General features: G+C 39.8%; 1 protein-coding gene and 1 long non-coding RNA gene across 2 annotated transcripts; one reads left to right on the forward strand and one right to left on the reverse strand.

Annotated features, from left to right (window-relative positions):
- Window positions 1-620: 620 nt before the first annotated feature.
- On the reverse strand, window positions 621-2,311 carry LOC127611180 (uncharacterized). Its single transcript, XR_007965260.1, has 2 exons — window positions 2,005-2,311; window positions 621-1,236 (listed from the first exon to the last, which is right to left on the reverse strand). It is a non-coding gene; the product is annotated as an uncharacterized LOC127611180 (long non-coding RNA).
- Window positions 2,312-12,776: 10,465 nt separating this feature from the next.
- il7r (interleukin 7 receptor) lies at window positions 12,777-18,099 on the forward strand. Its single transcript, XM_052081503.1, has 8 exons — window positions 12,777-13,151; window positions 14,414-14,537; window positions 14,695-14,849; window positions 15,545-15,696; window positions 15,765-15,921; window positions 16,003-16,108; window positions 16,186-16,258; window positions 17,290-18,099. The coding sequence occupies exons 1-8, from the start codon at window positions 13,028-13,030 to the stop codon at window positions 17,647-17,649; spliced, it is 1,251 nt and encodes a 416-aa protein (XP_051937463.1). The 5' UTR covers window positions 12,777-13,027; the 3' UTR covers window positions 17,650-18,099.
- The last annotated feature ends 1,761 nt before the right edge of the window (window positions 18,100-19,860 follow it).

Here is a 19,860-nt window from a genome sequence, read left to right on the forward strand (position 1 = left end):
AGATTAATAATTCATTCAATTTATATGTGTCTGTGGTTCACCTCTATTACAGCTGCATGTCATCATACATTTTATTACCAATGATACGACTTGACAAATGGTTGCAGCTCCTGTCATGAGAAGATCTGTGGCTGGGTGTGGTTGTTTTTCACTATTCTCAGTTCTCTCAAGGTTGGCAGTAAAGTGCATTTATCTGAACTCTTAAAACCCTACCCTTCTTCTTCTTCTTGTGGTGTTTTCTACGAGCATATGAACATTTTCTAATGTAGAGTTCTGGAACTGAACTACTTAAAGCAGTAAAGCAGTGGTACTGCAACCCATTTTCAACACATTCTTTTCTGAGGCGTGTGTTTTTAAATGCAAAATAAAAATAAAATATGCTAGGACCGTGTAAAGTGAAATCATTGAGTTGTTCCTACCTTGGCACAACAAGCACCTGTTGGGAATTTTTTCTTTAAGCTTCTTGTTGGAGCAATTTGGAGCATAAATAGTGGAGTTTTTCCCCCCTCCAACTCATGTTGTTCCAGCCCTAGCTTAGCCTTGTTGCATAAACTAATGAAGCCTGCTGCTCAGATGAGAAGTAAAACGTCTCTGAAGACAACCCGAACAGAAGCGACCGATTCAATGTCCTGAGAATTTAATGGCTTAGAAAAATGATAATGTTCATAGGGATGCTCCTTCTTCAAGAAACTGTACGGAAACATCGAACATTTAGATTGTGTGCAATTAAAAACATTTCAGGATAAAACATTAGAAGACATGAAATTTCTTTTCAGTTCAAAAAACTAAAAACATTACAGATGTAACGCGTGTGAAAATGCTTCATGATTATTGTTGTTCACTGTGACTGTTTGATTTGGCTGACTTGCCACAATGCCACGAAAAAATGCCTGCTCAATATCATTCTGCAGTACGAGTAATGTCCATTGATCTTGAATCTCCCTCAGTGTGAATACAATGTTTTTACCAAAGATTTCAAGTTCATCATCTTTTTTGTCCATCACCAGAGTCTTCTTAACTGATTTGAGAAAATCCAGCACCATTTCTTCTTGAGCTTCTCTTTTTTTCTGAGTCGCGTATCCCTCTTGTCGATTCGATTTCGGCTTCTTCTGAAACAATTCCTGCTGACATGTCCGAGTATGCATTTCCGTTTCCGCCTTTATCGATTCCATCATCGCCTTCACGGATTCTGTCTCATTTGGAATTTGATGGACGTCATTCTTTTCTTATGTGAATCTGAAATAGAACCAGATGTTTATTAAATTCAACTATTATTGGTGTATAAATTTAAGTTATTAAACACAACACTTTCAATTGGTTAACTGCATCATATTCAATGGCTACATGTATACTGAACAACTCGTCAGAGTATAAATTATGTTTAAAAAACATACAAAAATATAAACAAAAAAGTTGCAGTGCCTCTGCCTGAAACATTTATATATAACAGAATATAGAACATGAAGATAATAACCCACCTTGTCTTACCTATCTGCGAATTATTCAATTTTACTTATTCATTTATTTTGACAGGCATATTGATAAGGCAGTCAGCTTGCAATGTGATACGATCAGTTATTAAGTGTCCTTCGGTCCCCGAAAAGACACTGAATTGGATTTAAGCTATTATTACTGTAAGGATTGAATGAGATATTATATGTGTTGTATATTAATACATGTTTAGTGAAATTCACGGCGGCCCGGTAGTCCAGTGGTTAGCACGTCGGCTTCACAGTGCAGAAGTACCGGGTTCGATTCCAGCTCCGGCCTCCCTGTGTGGAGTTTGCATGTTCTCCCCGGGCCACTCCACCTCTGATGCTATGTAATTTTTACGAATATATTCAAGTATACATCTATTAATACGTTTTAACAGTAATGCTAAAAAAATGCTGTACATGCATTATTTTCAACAGTAGCCACGGATTTCGTTTCTTAAGTCCTTTAACGTGATATAACATACACCTACATATCGGTTAGTTTAACACCAACAGGAACTATAATTACCTGATGTATCAAGCGCCGACGCCATTGACACCAACGCGTCCCTTTTCGTGATTCTGTTTGTGTATCCTTTGGCACTACAGTCATACAAACACAGTCGTGCGCGCCATAATGTGATAAACCTTTCCTCTTTTTCGTCCAATTTGCCCTTTTTTGTGGAAACAAGCACTTCCGTATTTCTTCTTCGTCTTAGAATTGAACAGCTGTTGGCAACCAACAGTTAAATTCATTACTGCCACCTACTGAACGGGCATGAAGCTACGTTACAATTTAGATACAATAAGATTATCGATCTTAAAAGCATGTTAATTTTCTTACTAATGTCATATTGTGCGGAAGGTACAGGAAGTTTTTAAAATTAAACTACCACAATAATGGCATTTTTCAAGTTATTTCAATCCATTGTCATGCACCTGCTTATATATATATATTGTGTGCATTTCTCTGTTACACATAACATTTTGATTTAACCCTACAAGGTTCTCGAGTTGGCAACAAAACATCCGTACACATGCAAAGTACACACACTTGGCCATGAATCCCTTGCACTCACTCACTCATCGTGGCACATGATAATGTGCAAATATTACAGTCAGCGCAGACTCACATTGTGCATTCTACAGAGGGTAGCTATGCACCGCAGTATACCAGTAGTTTAGTGAGCCTCCATGCATACATACAACCTGTTTAAAGTAATCATTGCATTGCCACTAGCTTATATGCAACACAAGACGGAGCGGGGTGAATGGTCTGGGGGTCAATGGATGCGGGGAGGGAGCAAGAAGGGGGGAAGACAAATGTGATGTGTAGACCATGAGCATAGATGAATATATCATCTTCTGGATTTGTTGTTGGCTGTGTCAAAGAATAATTTTTTTCTCTATTCAAAACAGTTTGGTGTTTATGGATTTAGTTACCATGATGGCCTGGGGCAGAGGAACAGGAACACAAAGTAAAATAAAAATCAACTCACTGACAACTCGTAGTTATAAAATCTTGTTATTTGGGCCACTTGTAAGTCAAGGTCCCACTGTCCAAGATTTATGTGGTCATGCAGTTTCATACTTGTCTGGGCAGACACTCCAGAAGCCAGGCTATTTGTCAAGCAAGTCATTGTGCAATTTGAACTGTGTTTAAATATAGGAAATTAATAAAAGCAAACTGTTAAATAATTATTCAATTAAAATATATTTCATATAAAAGTTGTCCCGAAATAAATGTTTGAAAACAAACAGCAAATATTGTCATGTTAAATACAACTGAACTGTATCTGACAAAGGTTAAAAAGAAACATTTTGCAGCATTTCAACATGTAATTCAGTGATTCTTTCAAGTACCACGAGAGGGAGTCCACATATCCCTAGCATACCACACTTTTGAGATTCGCTGGGCGATAGAGAAACGAAACAAAGAGCAAGGATGGCACTCTCTTTAATAGGAAGGCTGCGGCCTAAACCGTGATTGTGGAGATGCACAGGTTGACATGTCGCATGCGTGTTCGCATCACAGGGGAAAATTAATAAATGGAAGGAATAATTCACACAGAGGAATGCACTACAGGGTGTGGCAAAATAGGGCGAGATGCCGGGGTGATAAAGAGTAATGAAAAAGTGCACGAGTGGGAGAGAGCTGAGTGGATGGATGGCTGGGGTGAGTAATAATATGTCGTCGGGAGCGATGGAGGGAGGGAGGAAGAGAGGCAAAGTGTGGCCGATGCAGGCTGATGTATGATGGCGGCTGCGGGTGGAGGGATGGTGCAGAAAGCGAGATGAGAGCAAGGGAAAACAAGTCATGGCAATAAAATGGTGTTTAGGACTACTGATGCAGGATTACTCGCCCCACCCCCCTACGCCCTTGCCACACATGATGACATAAACAAATCGATTGCGATGTAAAATACTAATAACTACATTTATGTTTACCAGCGAAACGCATGATACACAAACAACTTATGTGGTCAAATTAAGATGTCGGGAGTAGTTGTCATATCATAGGGACTTGTTATATTTTTCATTTTTCAGCATTGGATAGTTGAACACAACTTGTGGAGCAACACACGTAGATTGATAATAAAACAATACTCACATGGTTGTATTTTTTTCCCCTTTGCAAAACATGACTTGTATTACTGCAGCTTACTGAGTCTGTAGTGAAAACTCCCCCCAAGTGTGCACACCTGAAGGAGCAGCACAAATGTTTATTGAATTGAAGCAAAAAAAAAAAAAAAGTGTCAAAAACCTTTTTCTTTTTTTGCATTTTATTTCATCATGTCATACTGTATGCATTTGGCTTTACACAGATCCGATCAGTTGTCTCCAAATCGGCGATCGTTTTTTTAACGTCATTATTTGCAGATTGATCTACAACGTTATTGTTCGGATCTGCAAAACAAAAAAATACAGAAAACACAATCTGCTTTACTCCGTGGACATTCTGTTCTGCTTTTGTTGATAAGCCAAGGTTTTTGACATATGCAGCCAGATTTTTTTTTCCAAAATTGGGTTGGGGAGGGTTTCCGGGTGTTGGTTCTTCTCTTAACACCTACGCTCAGGTTGCTCCATTCTATTGGGATCAATGCTGCAACAAAAAACAAAGAAAAAGCTGAACATATTCTCAAAAATTGACTTTTGTTTAGCGGGGGCGTACAAGCCAATCCTAAACAACAACAACAACAACAACATTTCATTTTTCTCTCCTGCATCACAGTATACACTGTCTGCCCTGAGTACCGGCAAACCAAGTCAGTGAGCAAACTGACAGACTAGAGACGCATAAGTGTCTTTCTGCTTAATTAATATTTCCCCTGCCTGTTGTTCTAATCTCCTTGCAGAAATTAGGTTCAGTCAATCTAACACAATGGGACTCATTAGCAGCGAGAAGGGATAACCACTCCCAATGAAACCACACGCGTCGTAAATAAGTCACATATGGATGGTTGCTTTCCTTCCATGGAGTCATTCACCAACGTCATTAAAAACTCAAGGTGGAATGTTAAAATATATGTAAGTAGTATTTAGCATTTACACGTGGACAATTACGAATTGCAATCCTCAAGCATGGCCGACTGAAGGTAGACACTATTAATCAGATTGTATTAGCTCCTATTATTTCCCCAAATGATCTGCAGGGCTGTCAAGCTGAAAAACTAAATCAGAATGCCATGAATTTATCTTTTAAATTATGAAAGCAGTACCCTGAGACTTATTACTTTTCAGTGATTTCTCTCTTTATCAACAGGAATTCTAAGATCAGATTTTCGAAGGTAATAATCCACACACCTTTCATCACAGCCTCCAGGCAATAGGCAATCTTTATTATCAGCACATTCATCCAGAACAGAGCTGAACCTAATATGTGTCTATTTAAGAAGTATATATATGAAGCATTGTTGGGGATTGGTTCGATATCCACCTAATAAAGGCTGGGTTGTATTTCGCACAAAGAAAACCCAATTTTCCAGAATACCAAACTTAACTGATGATCTCACAATAGATGTCAGAATCTTGGCCAAATATCTCAATTATAAAAAGAACCTACAACCATTGCTCTCTGCAGTTGTAAAATACTGCGAAAATACTTTTAGTCTTTTTCTGTAATACAAAATACTTTGTCACCATCTAGTGGTCAACCGTGTAATTACACACGACATAGAAGAGCATTAACTGAAAAAAAAGAAGTAGCGAGGCACAAACCCGGAACCTGGGATGGTGGCAGGGTTATTGTAGCATGGTCTTTATTTGTTAATTTTGAATTGATCATCTTTCTCGGGGGGAGTGGGGCTCAACAGGCCCAAATACTCACTCACCTTGCCCGATAAACACAAAAATGAGGGTACATCAAACATAAGAAAAAGCCTCACGGACGCATGCCTGAACATAAACAGGAAGTTGCTTTTTGTTTGAAGCCTCCTTTGTTAGGCCAAGACTATACCCTGAACTGGTCGCCAGTGGGTCGCACGCCATATATTTAATTTCAAGTAAAATTTAATGCCATCCTGTTGTCCCAAATGATGACGATGAGCTCTTGTATTCTGTTTGTGGGAACGCTTCAGAGCTGGCAGGGTGTGAGAATGTGTGTGGGGGAGGATTCCCACGATGATGCCGCTTGTGCCAACTGTCTGTGAGTAAGCAGCTGCCTCACACGGCGGCCGTGGTTTACCTGTCACTCAGGTCGTCATACCCATTGTAACCAAGAGCCCTGCTGTGTGACAACAGTGTGAACCACTCATCCACTAATTCACAAGTCAGCCCATCGTTGTTATTATGTTTTTGTAAGGGGGGTTTTCCCTCACATGCCCTTTTTGTCTCCACCTGTTCTCATCACCCGTGTGCCTTGTGTTTCACCAATCAGTTCCCTCAACCCTTTGTGTCTTGTCCAGGTGTTTCTCGTCTTGTCACTTTGCTTGTATTTAGTTCCCTGAGTTCTGTCGGTCTTGGTCGTATCATTGTGTGTCTGTGTGCCCTTGTCATATTTTTATTTTCTGTCATAGTTTTTTTTTGCTCCTTTAGTTTCTTGTGATTTTCAGATACTTTGATTGCGTACTTAAGTTAGATTTTTCTACTGTACTCCTGTTTGTATTTCTGTTAAATACATTTGTTCAGCCTTCCCTGCTCCTCCCTGCCTCCCCGCTTTTGGGGTCCTCAAACTACCATCACACAAAACCTGACAATAGTCAACTTTAACTGTTTCCACGTCCTCCGCAGATAACCTGAATGTGAGTTGTACACGGTAAATGTATGGCTTTTAATTGGCTGTCTTATGAAGGATAGATACGATGCCGACATTGATCTCTTTTTGTGGTATTTTCACTCTTTAAATGAGGAAAACTGCCGTGGTTGACAGACACAGTACATTCACACCTGCAGTTTTGATTTAGATCAAATAATGTCAGTGCAAGTAGCCAAAAAAAGAAATGTTGGTTAATATGTTGCCTGTTTACAAGACTGTAGCTGCCACATAAAGATAATCCTCATCATTTTATTTTTATACCTCAGACGTGCTAAACTCATTTTTGTCTCGCACCACGTTGCAGTTACCGGTTCCCTTGGAGGGACGTTATGACCGTGAAACCATATAAAGAAGTCAAGAATAATGTTTTCAACTATTTAAGTTACTGTTATGAGGGGTTTGATAACAAGAAAATGCTTACAATATCGCTGTTATTTTTTACATGAGAATTTGAAATTTGGGGATAGATATTAGGAAGTGTCATGGATTGGCTTTATCAGGCCACATAAAATGATGTTAATTTTACGTTTAACTCATTCAGTACCAGCCATTTTCAGAACCATTTAAAAAAATAAAAAAAGACTTTGAGTCTTGGAAAAAAAAGCTAGGATCAAAGAAATCCCAAGTACATGGCATTGAATGTGTGAAGTCTGAAAAGACATATAAATACGTCTTTGGGGGTGAATGAGTTAATAACGTCTTGCTGGACGACTTGGCACCTCTGTTGGTTGAAGAGCCGCCATTTTCAAGCTACCGAAAGGTTAGCAAAGCTGCAGTGTTAGAGCAGATTCCTCTTAGTTTTACCATGGTGGGCGCATATTTTAAATGCTTATATTTAATGTGAAAGGAGTTAGTGATGTTCTATTTGCAGCCTGAATGCAAAGGGGGTGACCATCTCATGTAATGGAGGGAGTCTCCAGAAGTCTCATAAGATCACAAAATATCACCAGATTTTATTTATTTAATAATCTATCTATTTATTTCTTTATTTATATTCACAGTGGTGTCGGAAAAGTCACTAAATATTCAACAGTTTGTTCATCATGATATCACTGTGCACAGCCCATTGACATTTTACATTGTATTTTCTTATTGTCTGTACAGTGTCCTTGGGTGGCTTGAAAGGCGCTTTTAAATAAAATGCATTATTATTATTATTATTATTATTATTGTGTCTCTCTGAGCTACATGCCTTGGCCTCAAGGGAGCAGTAAAATACAAAACTCCATCATACACAAAGAAGAGTTTCACACCTAATTAATGGTGTAAGCTGCAGTTGTGTTAATCATTTATTGAAGTAAGATAAAGACTGTATGCATGTGAGGAGGGTTATATTACATGTAAATATCTGGTGCTTAAGGGCGATAACTACTGCAACATCAATGCTAGTTTTGTTAGCCCATGAGTTGAGTTTTCATTGTGAGCTAGCAATAAGCTATCAGACGTTCCAACATTAGCATATCGGGACCTCCTTACTTTGATCTAAAAATATCGCTTGTAGCTGAACCCTTGAAGCAGCAAAGTATCAAAATTGCACCACACAACATTTTAAAGTATGCTTTTACCTCTAACCGTTGTCAAGCTACAACCTTTTTAAACAGTGAGATCAAAACTGAATATATTATTTACATGAACTCTGGCGCCAAAAGTGTTAAGACAAAAAAAAAAATCAGCATCTTGACGACCTATCTTGAAAGCTTCAGAAGTCAGTTCCCTCGTTAATTGAGGTATCACAGCATGTTTTTGTTCGAATAGTCAATTACAGTTGTCACTTTATCTTATCATAAAATTAGATTACGGAAAAGAGGAGTAATAAGACCAGCGCAACATTACTGTAAAATCATCAAGCAGCAACGTGTATGTCAGAAAGTGGTGAGTTCAAATGAAAGACGAATTAGGCAAGAGGATGTGGTGACGAGAATGTTGAAGCTGCTCACACGTTTGAGGAGAACCAAGTTCGAGTGCTACAGGGCAGAAACAAGTGGGGTGATGCAGGAAGTTGTTTTCACACACAGCCCCACGCACCAACACGACGTCCATGTGGCTGTCTGAGCGGCAACTTCAAAGTCCCGCTCAGTTTGGTGTGGGTTCTCTAAAACGCATCACTGTGCGACTTAACGTTGCGGTTTTACGGTGCAGACGTCAACATGTGATAGCTGACTGAAATAGACTCAGGAATGTAAGCAGTGAACGCCATCCAGAACAGGATGCACCTCCACATCAAAATGCTGGTACATTTAAAAGTCTACTCAGTTGCTGCTAGAAATATTAGATAACAAAGGAGTCAAATTATAGTTCATTTCTGGGAAAGAGTGCTGGGAAATAGAAATAATTCTCAATAGGGTTGAGATCAGGTGCATTTCATGGTCAGCACACCAGCATCTAAATTTAGCTAGACAGCAAACCAAAGTGTGAAGTGCTCTTAAGCAGGGGTGCTTCAAATGATCAGGATTGTTATTAGGCTTCAGCAGAGCTTGCTGATGAGTTGACTTTGGATTCAATAAAATACAGCGCCCATTCAGTCCGAGTCCACATGATGGTGACATTTCACACTGGACTTCAAGCAACTTGAATTCAGGGGACCTTGAGATTGAGATTGAGGAAATACAGAACCGACTTTAATTCAAACAAAGAACTTGATACACCAAGCAATGATCCAGTTCGCGCATTTCTTCTGTCATCGCCTATGATGCATTAATATCATCTGTGGCAAATTTCCGGGACATGTCTGTGTGTGCTGTCTCTTGGAGCACTGAATCCAATTTGGTCAAATCGTGGTCCAGCTCCAGTCAAGTTTTTGAGTCACCTTGAAATTTTGAGTTCACATAACTTTAAAAAAAAATTATTTGATTTTTTATGCAGTGTGACAAAAATCAAGCAAGTAAAGTCGAATGCATTTCAAATTTAAACAATTCAATTTGTGAGTCAAGTCCGTTTTTACTTTGTAGGCTTGAGGCTTTTATTTGGCTTGCGCATATGTGACGTACTGCCACCTCTGTTCAATGAAGGTCTTGTTTTCAGGACATCAAGTCATCAGTTTTCCCCTCTGCGGCATTATGTATTGAATCTGAGATCTGAGTGATTTGTGGTATTTACTGACTACTGCATTGGTAGTGTAGTGGTAGAATGCATGCTGCTTTCACGCAGACTGTACAGCTCTGATTTCTGGTTAGTGCACCAATGTCCAGCCATTGCCAATCTTAAGCCCGGGACTGTGCAAATAATGAGGTTCGGAGCTACACAAATAGTGACCTACTCCTACCTATTACCATCTGACATAAATATTGTAAATACCGTCCTTGCTCCCGAATTCCTCGACTCTCCCTATACGCCTGCGTTTCGTCTGTCTCAGGATTTGAGGGCACAAGAAATGCAGCAAGCAGAATAAACAGGTGGCTCATCAGATTCCTATCAATGCAGGGGAGGGAGGCAGCTCAACACCAAAACCACAGCTGAAGACGTTTTGCGATGCTGCGCCGAGATACAAACCTCAGGCGTGTGGTTTGGTGGGGGCGAGTTTCTGGCGTCTGTTTACTTTGCAGTAAACTGTATTCTTTGCGACGTCATTTTTCACAAAACAAGTAAAATGTCTGTGCGCTACTTGGACTTTTTCCTCAAATCTGGATCACTTTTGAAAGCAGAGATCCATCACCAGCAAGCAATGAATGTCAAAGCGACTGACTCTTCACACTCCCTCACATCAAATCCTATAGAACTGAAACAAAATTAAGGATTATCATTTTGCCTTTTCTAAGTTGAACAATGCTAAAAACGCACCTAAGGTACGTCTGATCCAGTTGGTTCACCTCCCCGCTTTCGTTTCTCTCTTAAAACCATCTGGTGGCTGATGTAAATTTTACAATTAATCTATCAATTAACACAATCCCGGGCAGTTTCTCAACTCATCAAACATGCTCGTAAGTAAACAGGCAAAGGGTGTTGCACAATCGTTTTCTAGCCCATTGCTATTTATATTGTCGATGTTGAGTGAAACTACATTAAACACCAGGTCCAGGAAACCGTGGTAACCGAGGTAACCGAAGCTGAGGCCATCGCCTTTTCTGCACGTCCTTGTGGGTTGATACTTCACACGTAGAAGATGACAACAACGGAACAGCCGGACGGAAAACAATCGGATACTATTGAAGAGACGTGCGATATATAACGATGATCAAAAACTGTCAATTGGAAATTTGTGTCTTTTACGTACTAACAAAATGCTACCGAGGTTTGCGTCCATGGCACTGTTCTTGCACTAAAAGCATGGAGCTTGTCAACAAACTGAATTAGCTGATGAACACACTACATGATAATATAATGTGCTGTACAATCATATACAGTTTTAAAGGAATAAGTGACTCAAAGTTGCTGTTCTTCCGGAAATGAATAGTTCTGAGTAGGGCTGAAATAATTAATAGAATAATCTCATTACAAAAAAAAAACATTTGAAGCAAAACCTCTGTCTTGAAACTTTGCAGGGATAATTTTTCATGCTACTCTTCGACCTGCTACCCGACTTGTTAACCACTCTGTGTAGAAATAAGATGTGGCATGATGGTGGCGAGCCAGGAGGAATGAGTGAATAAAATACAACATGTCTGATGTTTGGGATCCTTACACGCTTCAAAAAACAAAGTGCAGGATCGACTCCAAAGTGGGTGTTGCACGTCTACAATCACCAATTCACGGTATCAATGTTAGCTAATTCCATATAGCCTAGCATGCTTCATTGAGCAAACAGTAACAAAATAAACAAACAAGGACATTCATACAAAAGCCATTCTGGCTACAACTGAGACACAGCTATTCAACATGATGCGAATGGGCTAATGGCTAGCCAGTTAACAGCGAGCCGCTAACCTGTTCTCACAAGCGCCAACTTTACACTCCTTCTCGGACTCCCACGTCACTTTGATGTGTGATTGCGACCTCAGCTCAACTCAACTCAACTCAACTCAACTGTATTTAGAGAGCACTTTCAAACAGCCATCGCTGCATACAAAGTGCTGTACATGGAGCATCTCAAGCGGACAACCTGCAACTCTCAATTTGTTGTTTAATCATACAAGATACATTTTTACTCAATTACTTGATTAATCAAGATGATAATCTGTTGAATAACACCGCTCAACAGTAAATTTTAATCAGAATGCGCCAAATGTATGTCTATTTTTATTCAAGTATTTCAGTTTTTTTTTAAGTTTGACCGCTAAAAGCTGCTGCAATACTAAATATTTTACATTTAGAACTTTTAAGTAAAAAAATCCACCTGTTTTGAAACAACCCTTAATCCACAAGTATTACTAAATATATCACTGTATTGCATATTATGTTATTGTTATGGTGAAAATTTGATATGCTAAAGCACAGGTGTCAAACTCAAGGCCTGGGGGCCAGATGTGGCCTGCCACATCATTTTATGTGGCCTGCGAAAGCAAATCAAACATGTCAACTTCGAGGATGAATGTTAAAATCTGTACCGAAATGTCAAATTCTCATATGTAATAAATAAGCGAGATATTGGAAGCATTTTCTTGTGACCAACCCCCTCCTTACACTAACTTAATCGTTGAATGAATCATTATTCTTGACTTGTTTCTTTCTTTCTTTCTTTCTCACTCATAACGGCCCTCCAAGGGAAACGGTCACTACAATGTGGCCCACGACAAAAATGAGTTTGACACCCCTGTGCTACAGGAAAATACGAAGGCAGATTCGGAATCCGCACCAAAAAAAAAAAAACGCCTCGAAAACTGTACTGCTACTAACCACTACTGTTTTGCATCGCTGATTTAAAAAATAATGCAATAAAAATATGTTGACCATTGTAATCGATGTTAAAAATATTCAGTAGCACTGAGGCACACCAAGGTGCCGTAGCACACGAGTGTGCCGTGAGAGATCAACTTGGGTGCAAAGTGTAATTTTACACATTTTATCAGAAAATTCTCTTTGATTTTTTACAAATACACCCTTGTTCATCTATCTATGCCAGCGATGTAGAGTGATGCTTTTTCCATTAGCAGGCTGTACCTGCTGCTATTCACATACTTTGTTTAACACTGGTTAAAAAAGACTTGAGATCAGAGTGTTGTGAGTCACGACCATGGTCACGGAACATATTAAACTCGAAGGATAAGTCAAAGAAGGTGTCGCCAAACTTGCCATCTGATGTTTCTGTGCGCGGTCTGAAGCCGTCCTTCCTCGGAGCCGCTCAACTCCTCCTCTTCCTCCCTGACGAGAAGCGCTGTCAGCTGCAGTCAAGTCATCTGAAAACAAGAAAAAGACGTCAGACGAGATGCTGTTTGGCTGCCGGATGGTCGAGCAGCAGCCGCTGCTGTTGCCCATGCTGCCGATGTTGTTGTTGCTGCTGCTGCCAGCGGCTTGTCTGGCTCAGAGTGGAGATGGAGACACTGACCTGGGTGAGACCAATTATGGTTCGATCAGGATAACAAGACACCTGCACTTTATCGCACACACACTGTCCGACTTTGCCCCTTGGTTTTGGGAATATGAAACAGATGGAGATGGTGTCATTTGAAAAAGGATCAAAATGTTGACGGATGTTTTTGGAGATGCTGATTTGTACTGGTGTTTGATTTGAATTGTAAAGTGATCGAAAGTATGATCATTTGATCCGTCTGTTCACAATTCTCATTATTTATATTAAGACTTAATAACCATCCACAATTTGTAATGTGCTAACATTCCATAATCTTGTTTAGTTTCTTTTGAAAAAGGGCAATAATTTGAAATAATGTGACCCTCTTATGACGTTTGGATAATGGAGAGATAGATACGAAGCAGAATTTTAACATGTGTATATCTAATGTAGATATGGGGTGGTTACGCCCCCCCCCCCCCCCCCAAAAAAAATTCTCACAAAATAATCCAATTACTCCTCTGTGACTTATTCTTTTGGCTAATTAAAAAGCTCTGATATAATTGGGACATTTTGCATAAATCTGACATTCCTGCATGAATTAATGAATTTTATTTTGACTAACGGGTGTCTTATTATAGGAAAAAGAGTTTCTTTGATAGAAAAAAAAGGAGATATTTTTGGGAGAACAGCCCTTAAATGGCATTTTACTCCTATAATTTGAGTTTAAAATGTAACAATTTTATTCTTTATTCTATGTGTCGCCAATCAATGTACTTATTTTTATTTTATTTTAAGTCCATTTGTGATTTGCATGCACCCTAAAATGTCATTTTTCCAGAGGCCACTGTGCTCCTCCTTAAAAAAATAAAATAAAAATAAAAAAGTTAGTCTGGAGCCCTGCACAACATGCATCTTTTTCTGAATAAAAGGCATAGCATTAAAAGAAGAAAGTTGCATTTTTGAAAGTCACTTGTTAAAATATGACTTTTTTCCCCACTTATTAAACTTTGAATTTAAAATAAAAAATATTACAACTTTATACTGGAAAAATATATTCTCAGAAGACTCGGATTTCATCATTTTTAATATTACAACTTTGTAAAGAGAAAAAAAAATACATACGACTTCCAATTTGTTATCATAACATTGCAACTTTTTTTTCTTCTCGAAAATAAGTAACTCAGCCATAATAGTGAACTTTAAAATGTGTTAAGTTTGTGAATGGGGCTTCTCATTGGTACCTGGAGCTTTTTAAACCATTAACAAATCGATGGCTTTATTTAATGTCCCATTTTCCAGAGTCGAGAATCAGCTGCACCTCTCACATCACCACAGTCGAAAGCAGTTTAACCTGCAAACTAACTGGCAGCAGGAGCGAGGACGACGAAGATCAGGCTGAAGGCGTGGAGTCCATGACTGTGTGGTAAATGTTTTTACGATGAAAAGCTTGCTGGATTGTCTCTCGCACTCAGACTGAGAATTTCAGGATATCTCAATCAAACTGATGACCAGCGCACAATATGTTTTTATTCATACGCAATCATCTAGTTTCTTTGTTTGTTTGTTTTTTTCACTTCCAGTTTCACCAACGTGCTGGAGAACAAATTAAAATGCCTGACATCACCGGGAGATTCGATCACCTCTGCTGAACTGAATGCCCTGGCCAGTCTCAACCTGACCATCCGCCTGAAGCGGGGCGCCACCATCAACAAAACAGTCAAACTGAATAAAATCAGTAAGATTTCAAGATCCCTGTAAAATATCTTTTTCAAATAATGTTTCTTTTCAATTTGAAAACATACTTACACAGCTCAGTGGGAAAACAGACGGAAATTCTGTATTGGGGTGGGGAAACAAAAAAAATCATTTTGCTAACTGTGGGCTCTGATGGAAAGATAAAAGTGAGAAGGAAAAAAAACAGCAAATAAATAACAAAATAAAGATGAATCAACAAGGAAAAAGATTTCATTAGAAGACGGCTCCAGTTAAGTGACATCCCAAACAGAACCCAGACCTAAATACTGTTGAATATGAACAGTGAAAACAATATTGACTGAACTGTTTGAGTCATGTGCCATGTTTACAGATTCCTTTCGTGAAGAATGAATGTTGGAATTTGGAAAGGTCATTCAAGAAGCATTTTGCTGGATGTTTTCTGTCTGACTGGTCAAGAATCGCGTTTTATTATGATTCTCATGACTCTTCATACGCATTCACGTTTGATTTAACGTCCATGTCAAATGTTTTCATTCGAAAGTGAACGTGAATGAGCTATATTAAAACAATGATTTCAATTCCTACGTGGAGCAACCATGTAAAAGAAATCTCACACAGCTTGCCTAGAGGTGAACGTTGCACTTGTTCAATCGACGTGTCTCTTCATTTCTACGCATTTAATTACGTTGACTTTCAGATTCAATGTCGTTGCAGTTAAACCTCGAAGTCCTGAGGTGTGGAACGTAACCGTGAAACACGAGTCAAATCAAGCAGTGTTTCACATTCGGACTCCTTACCTGAAGGACTACCTGAAAGTTGAAAATCAGCTTTTTCAGCTGGTCATTTGGACCGCCGACAAGAATATGGTAACAGTGCGGTTCACGTGTCCACGTGTCAGTATGCATTCATTGACGTCACGTTTTTTTTACCACAGATTCAAAATGTGTCGGCATCGGATACGATGGCCATCGACATGGAACACCTCCAGATAAACCTGAAATATCACGTGAAAGTGCGAGCAATACCCTTGGTTTCTCTGAGGGGCAGCTGGAGTGAATGGAGCAACGCGTTGACTTTCTCCATTCCCGATGGTGAGAAAAGCTCCTATGACTTTTTGCTTTTTTTTTTTCGATAAGACGCCAGACAGTAAACTGCCTTCCATGGATCCTCAGGCCGGACGCAAAGTCACGAGAGGGAGAAAGTGACGACGAAGCTGATTGCGTGTTTCCTCTCCTTGGTGGTGCTGACTTCCACCTTGGGTTACGTCTGGAAAAAAAAGTAGGAATCTCGACATTTGTGAATGGATCTTCTCTCACTAATGGTTTCACAAATAAGCAAATGCTACATTTCCACAGAGTATTCTCTTACATGTGGCCCAGCATTCCGCATCCTAAACCCACCGTGGTGCACGGCTGCAAACCCAATCAAGTGAGTTCTACTTGGGAGAAACACAAAAAAATGGACAGGTCTTTCCTCGTTACATGTCCGTTGTTTCTGACTGATCAGGTTTCAGTTTTGTTGTTTTGGGATTGCAGGAGATTGTGTAAGTCAGGTTTCTATGCTGGTGTAGACCTTCCCTCTTGGTTTTCTTTGGATACTAAAGCGTCCTCCCACGTCTCACAAACAAGCTTCTTAACTCATGCACTCCCAAAGACGTTTTTAAATGTCTTTTCAGACTTAGTCCATAATTGTCTGGTACTGAATGAGTCAATGGAGTGTATAACGTGTACCATTTATTCTTCGTTAAGTTTAGCTGAGGTGATGTTGGATGTTGGTAGACAATCTGTGACCGACTTTTTGACTCTTCTTTTGTCTTTTGCTCTTCCCTGCCCCCCGGGACGGAGAAGTGGGCAGGAGATGACACCGGTTTTTACAACCCCTTGTTTAATCAATTTAAAGAAAACAGACACAAATGTGCTCCAAAGCTTCCCGCCGTCCACGTTTGATATGTAGAAAGCCTCGACAGAACATACCTGTGGGTCATTTCTTTCTCAGGGCATTGAGTCGATCGCTTTGGTTTCTTCCAAGACATTTTGCCTCTTATCTGAGAAGGCTTCATCGGTCCATGTAATAAGGCTTGGTTAGGACTGAGCAGTCTGAGCTGACAAAAGGAGGGAATACCTCGGGACACCATTAGAACATGACAGCCCAGAAGGGAACATTCTGGCATCTATTGTGGACAGGGCTAAATTGAAGTGCACGTTTTAGCTTTAGGGACTTAGCACAACCGTCCCCCAGCGGCCTGTCAGATATCGTGATCGACCTAACCAAAACTTGAAGAAGCAAACATTTCACGCAAACTGGGCTGCAATGGCCACTGCGAATAAAGTGCAAATGTGGCCTGAGTGGTAAAAAAAAACGATGCATGTTTCTGGAGTTATAGTACTGAAGCCCTTATTTATTTGACACGCAACCTGCATCACAGCCTTTTGTGAAGATGTCTTTTGTGTTGTTTTCAGGTTGCCTTTCTACTCACCATCAAACCAGAGGAAGTCAGTACACTTAAAATCTACCCGGTGATGGAAAGAGTTGAGCAGGAAAGAGTCCTGGCTATCCATTGTGCAGCCAATGATCTTACAGTGGCCAGTTACCCCGCTTCCACGCAAAACTCCGATTGCAGCACCGGCACGGAAGAACTGGAGCTTTCCATCTCGCGCAACAGCAGCTGCTACGATGGAGATGACAGCCTTCAGAGCACCAATTCGCCTCTTGTTGAGACTGCTGCACCAAATCCAGGAGACTCCATATCTCCTGCGTTAGGAGCCCATCCAAAGGAGGAGGATTACGTCACAATGTCCAGTTTCTACCAGGTCAAGTAGGATGAAATGGAGGAGCTACAATCTGACAAATCTCCAAGTGGAAACCGTCTTCAAGTAAGACAGAAAGGAAGCTGGTGCCAAGGGGAGGCGATCTTTGGTGGTGCATCAGCGCATAAAGATTAACAGACGTTTTTGCCACCAGTATCAGCTTGACATTTGTCACAAGTCATTCCGCAGCTATGGCACCAAATCGCCAAAAGAAGAAATGGGAGGAAAAGAAGAAGAAGAAGGAATTCTGACAACTAATATGTGATGCATCGCTAGTTTAGTTAGCATGCGGCATCCGTCACAAGGATGTACTATTCACGACAGCAAAAGGTACAATCACCGACCAGGATTCTATCTTTGGCCCGGGATTATGGTTAAGGTAATTCATTTCAAGATAACATTATAATATGAATATTTAGCAAATCTTAGCTCAGTATAAGGTGCAGGACCAGCAAAACATTGGGAAAAAAAATGTGACATATAGTCCAGTATATCCGATTCATTTTTACACATCACCTGAAACAACTTTACATGCACACGTGTCCCAATTGTATTCAAAAAAACAGCACCACTGTCACCGCTCGGCAGCTACAACGCAGACCTCAATAATCAATTCAAATACATCACAAATAATACTACACTTAATTTACGTTACATGCCGTTTAGTTGACTAACTCTTTTCCCCATTGGTTTGAATGCACCAAACATTCGCATGACTTCACTGGTTGTCATTGGAAATTATTTTGCTGACTCAATAGTGTATGAAATCTGTGTAGCCCCAGTTATGTCCCTCCAGCGTTTTATTTGAGATTGTAAAATATAGATATGAATTATTTTCTCAGCCCCCCGCCCCCACCCTTTATCTTCTTCTATAGAGAGAAAAAAAAATCCTGCCGCTGTCCCAGATTCTCACTGATGTGTTAAAGTGTGACTTTGTAGCAGGGAGAGATGACATGAGGCATTGGGAGCCATTGTGAGGAAGGCCCCTTTTCGATGCTTGCAAAGCTGCTATTTTCTGAAGGCATTTTGGCATGTTTCTTCATGCTTCATTATTTCTGACAGTTTTGTTATTACAGTATTCTTATTCGCGGGACAGGATGTGGACATATGGAGCAGGATGTGTTGCTGCAGCAATCGCAATTGCTCAAAGCTGCAACTTATACCTCAGGTTTATGCAGCTATAAAGGTGTGTTTTTTTTGTTTGTTTGTTTTGTTCGATTCTCTAACAGTCCATTTTGCTGCTGCTGATATATCTCGTATCCAACTGATTTTATTGTAATAAACATTTTCTTAGGCCTACACTGATTATACATGGAAACGTGACAATTTTATGTGATTCTTTCTCAAGAGGACTAAAGATATGGTGGATGGTTAAAATGGACTGCAGCCTCAACTAATGGGTAGATGTCATTCAACATCCATTCAGCAAGTAAAATAATGACATGCTGTAGCTCCACAACATTATGACCACATGAAACTGTATCATCTATTGTGCCTTTGTGAAGTTAAGAATGTTCATCTTTTATTGATGCTGTCATAACGATTTCTTCTGAACAATTTGCTGTGGTTGCACTCAGTTATTAAAAGAAATACAAAATGAATCTCAAACGGGTTTAAGACAGTGTTTAAGACATGTGCATACCAGGCTCACTGTAAGTTGGCCAATTTTTGCCACACTTTACAATCTGCAGTGCAACAGAGAGTAAATGCAAAAAAGTTTGTCTGTGGAAATTAGTGTGTTCTCTGACATCAGTCACCAAGAAATACAGTGAATCATCTCAGCAGTGACTGGAATTTACATGACGATTCGTTTTATTTTTAGTTTCATTCACCATGGTGTGTAAGCAAGTTTTCTGTGTGTGTGTGTGTGTGTGTACATACGTGTGTGTGTGTGTGTGTGTGTGTGTGCGTTATGTGAAGACTGAACTCTATAGATCTCAAAAAATACCTTATGTATTTGTTTGATTTTAATAATCTAAAATCCTCAAGAGCCACAGACAGAAATGTATGCAGCAGTGGTAACATGTTCAAATATGTGTTCAGTGAAGGAATGCAGGTATTGTCTGGCTCTCACAAAACCCTTTTGACATCTTGAGTGAGTATAATGTGGACGCTTTTCTGTTCTGCTCCTGCCCAGCCTGGAATAAAATGTACGGGATGTAAAATGTATGATTGATTGAGGATTGGGCTAATTAATGCCATTGAGAAGTCACAATTTGGTTG

The sequence above is a fragment of the Hippocampus zosterae genome, chromosome 12, assembly GCF_025434085.1.
Source record: "Hippocampus zosterae strain Florida chromosome 12, ASM2543408v3, whole genome shotgun sequence".
NCBI classification, from domain to species: Eukaryota; Metazoa; Chordata; class Actinopteri; order Syngnathiformes; family Syngnathidae; genus Hippocampus; species Hippocampus zosterae.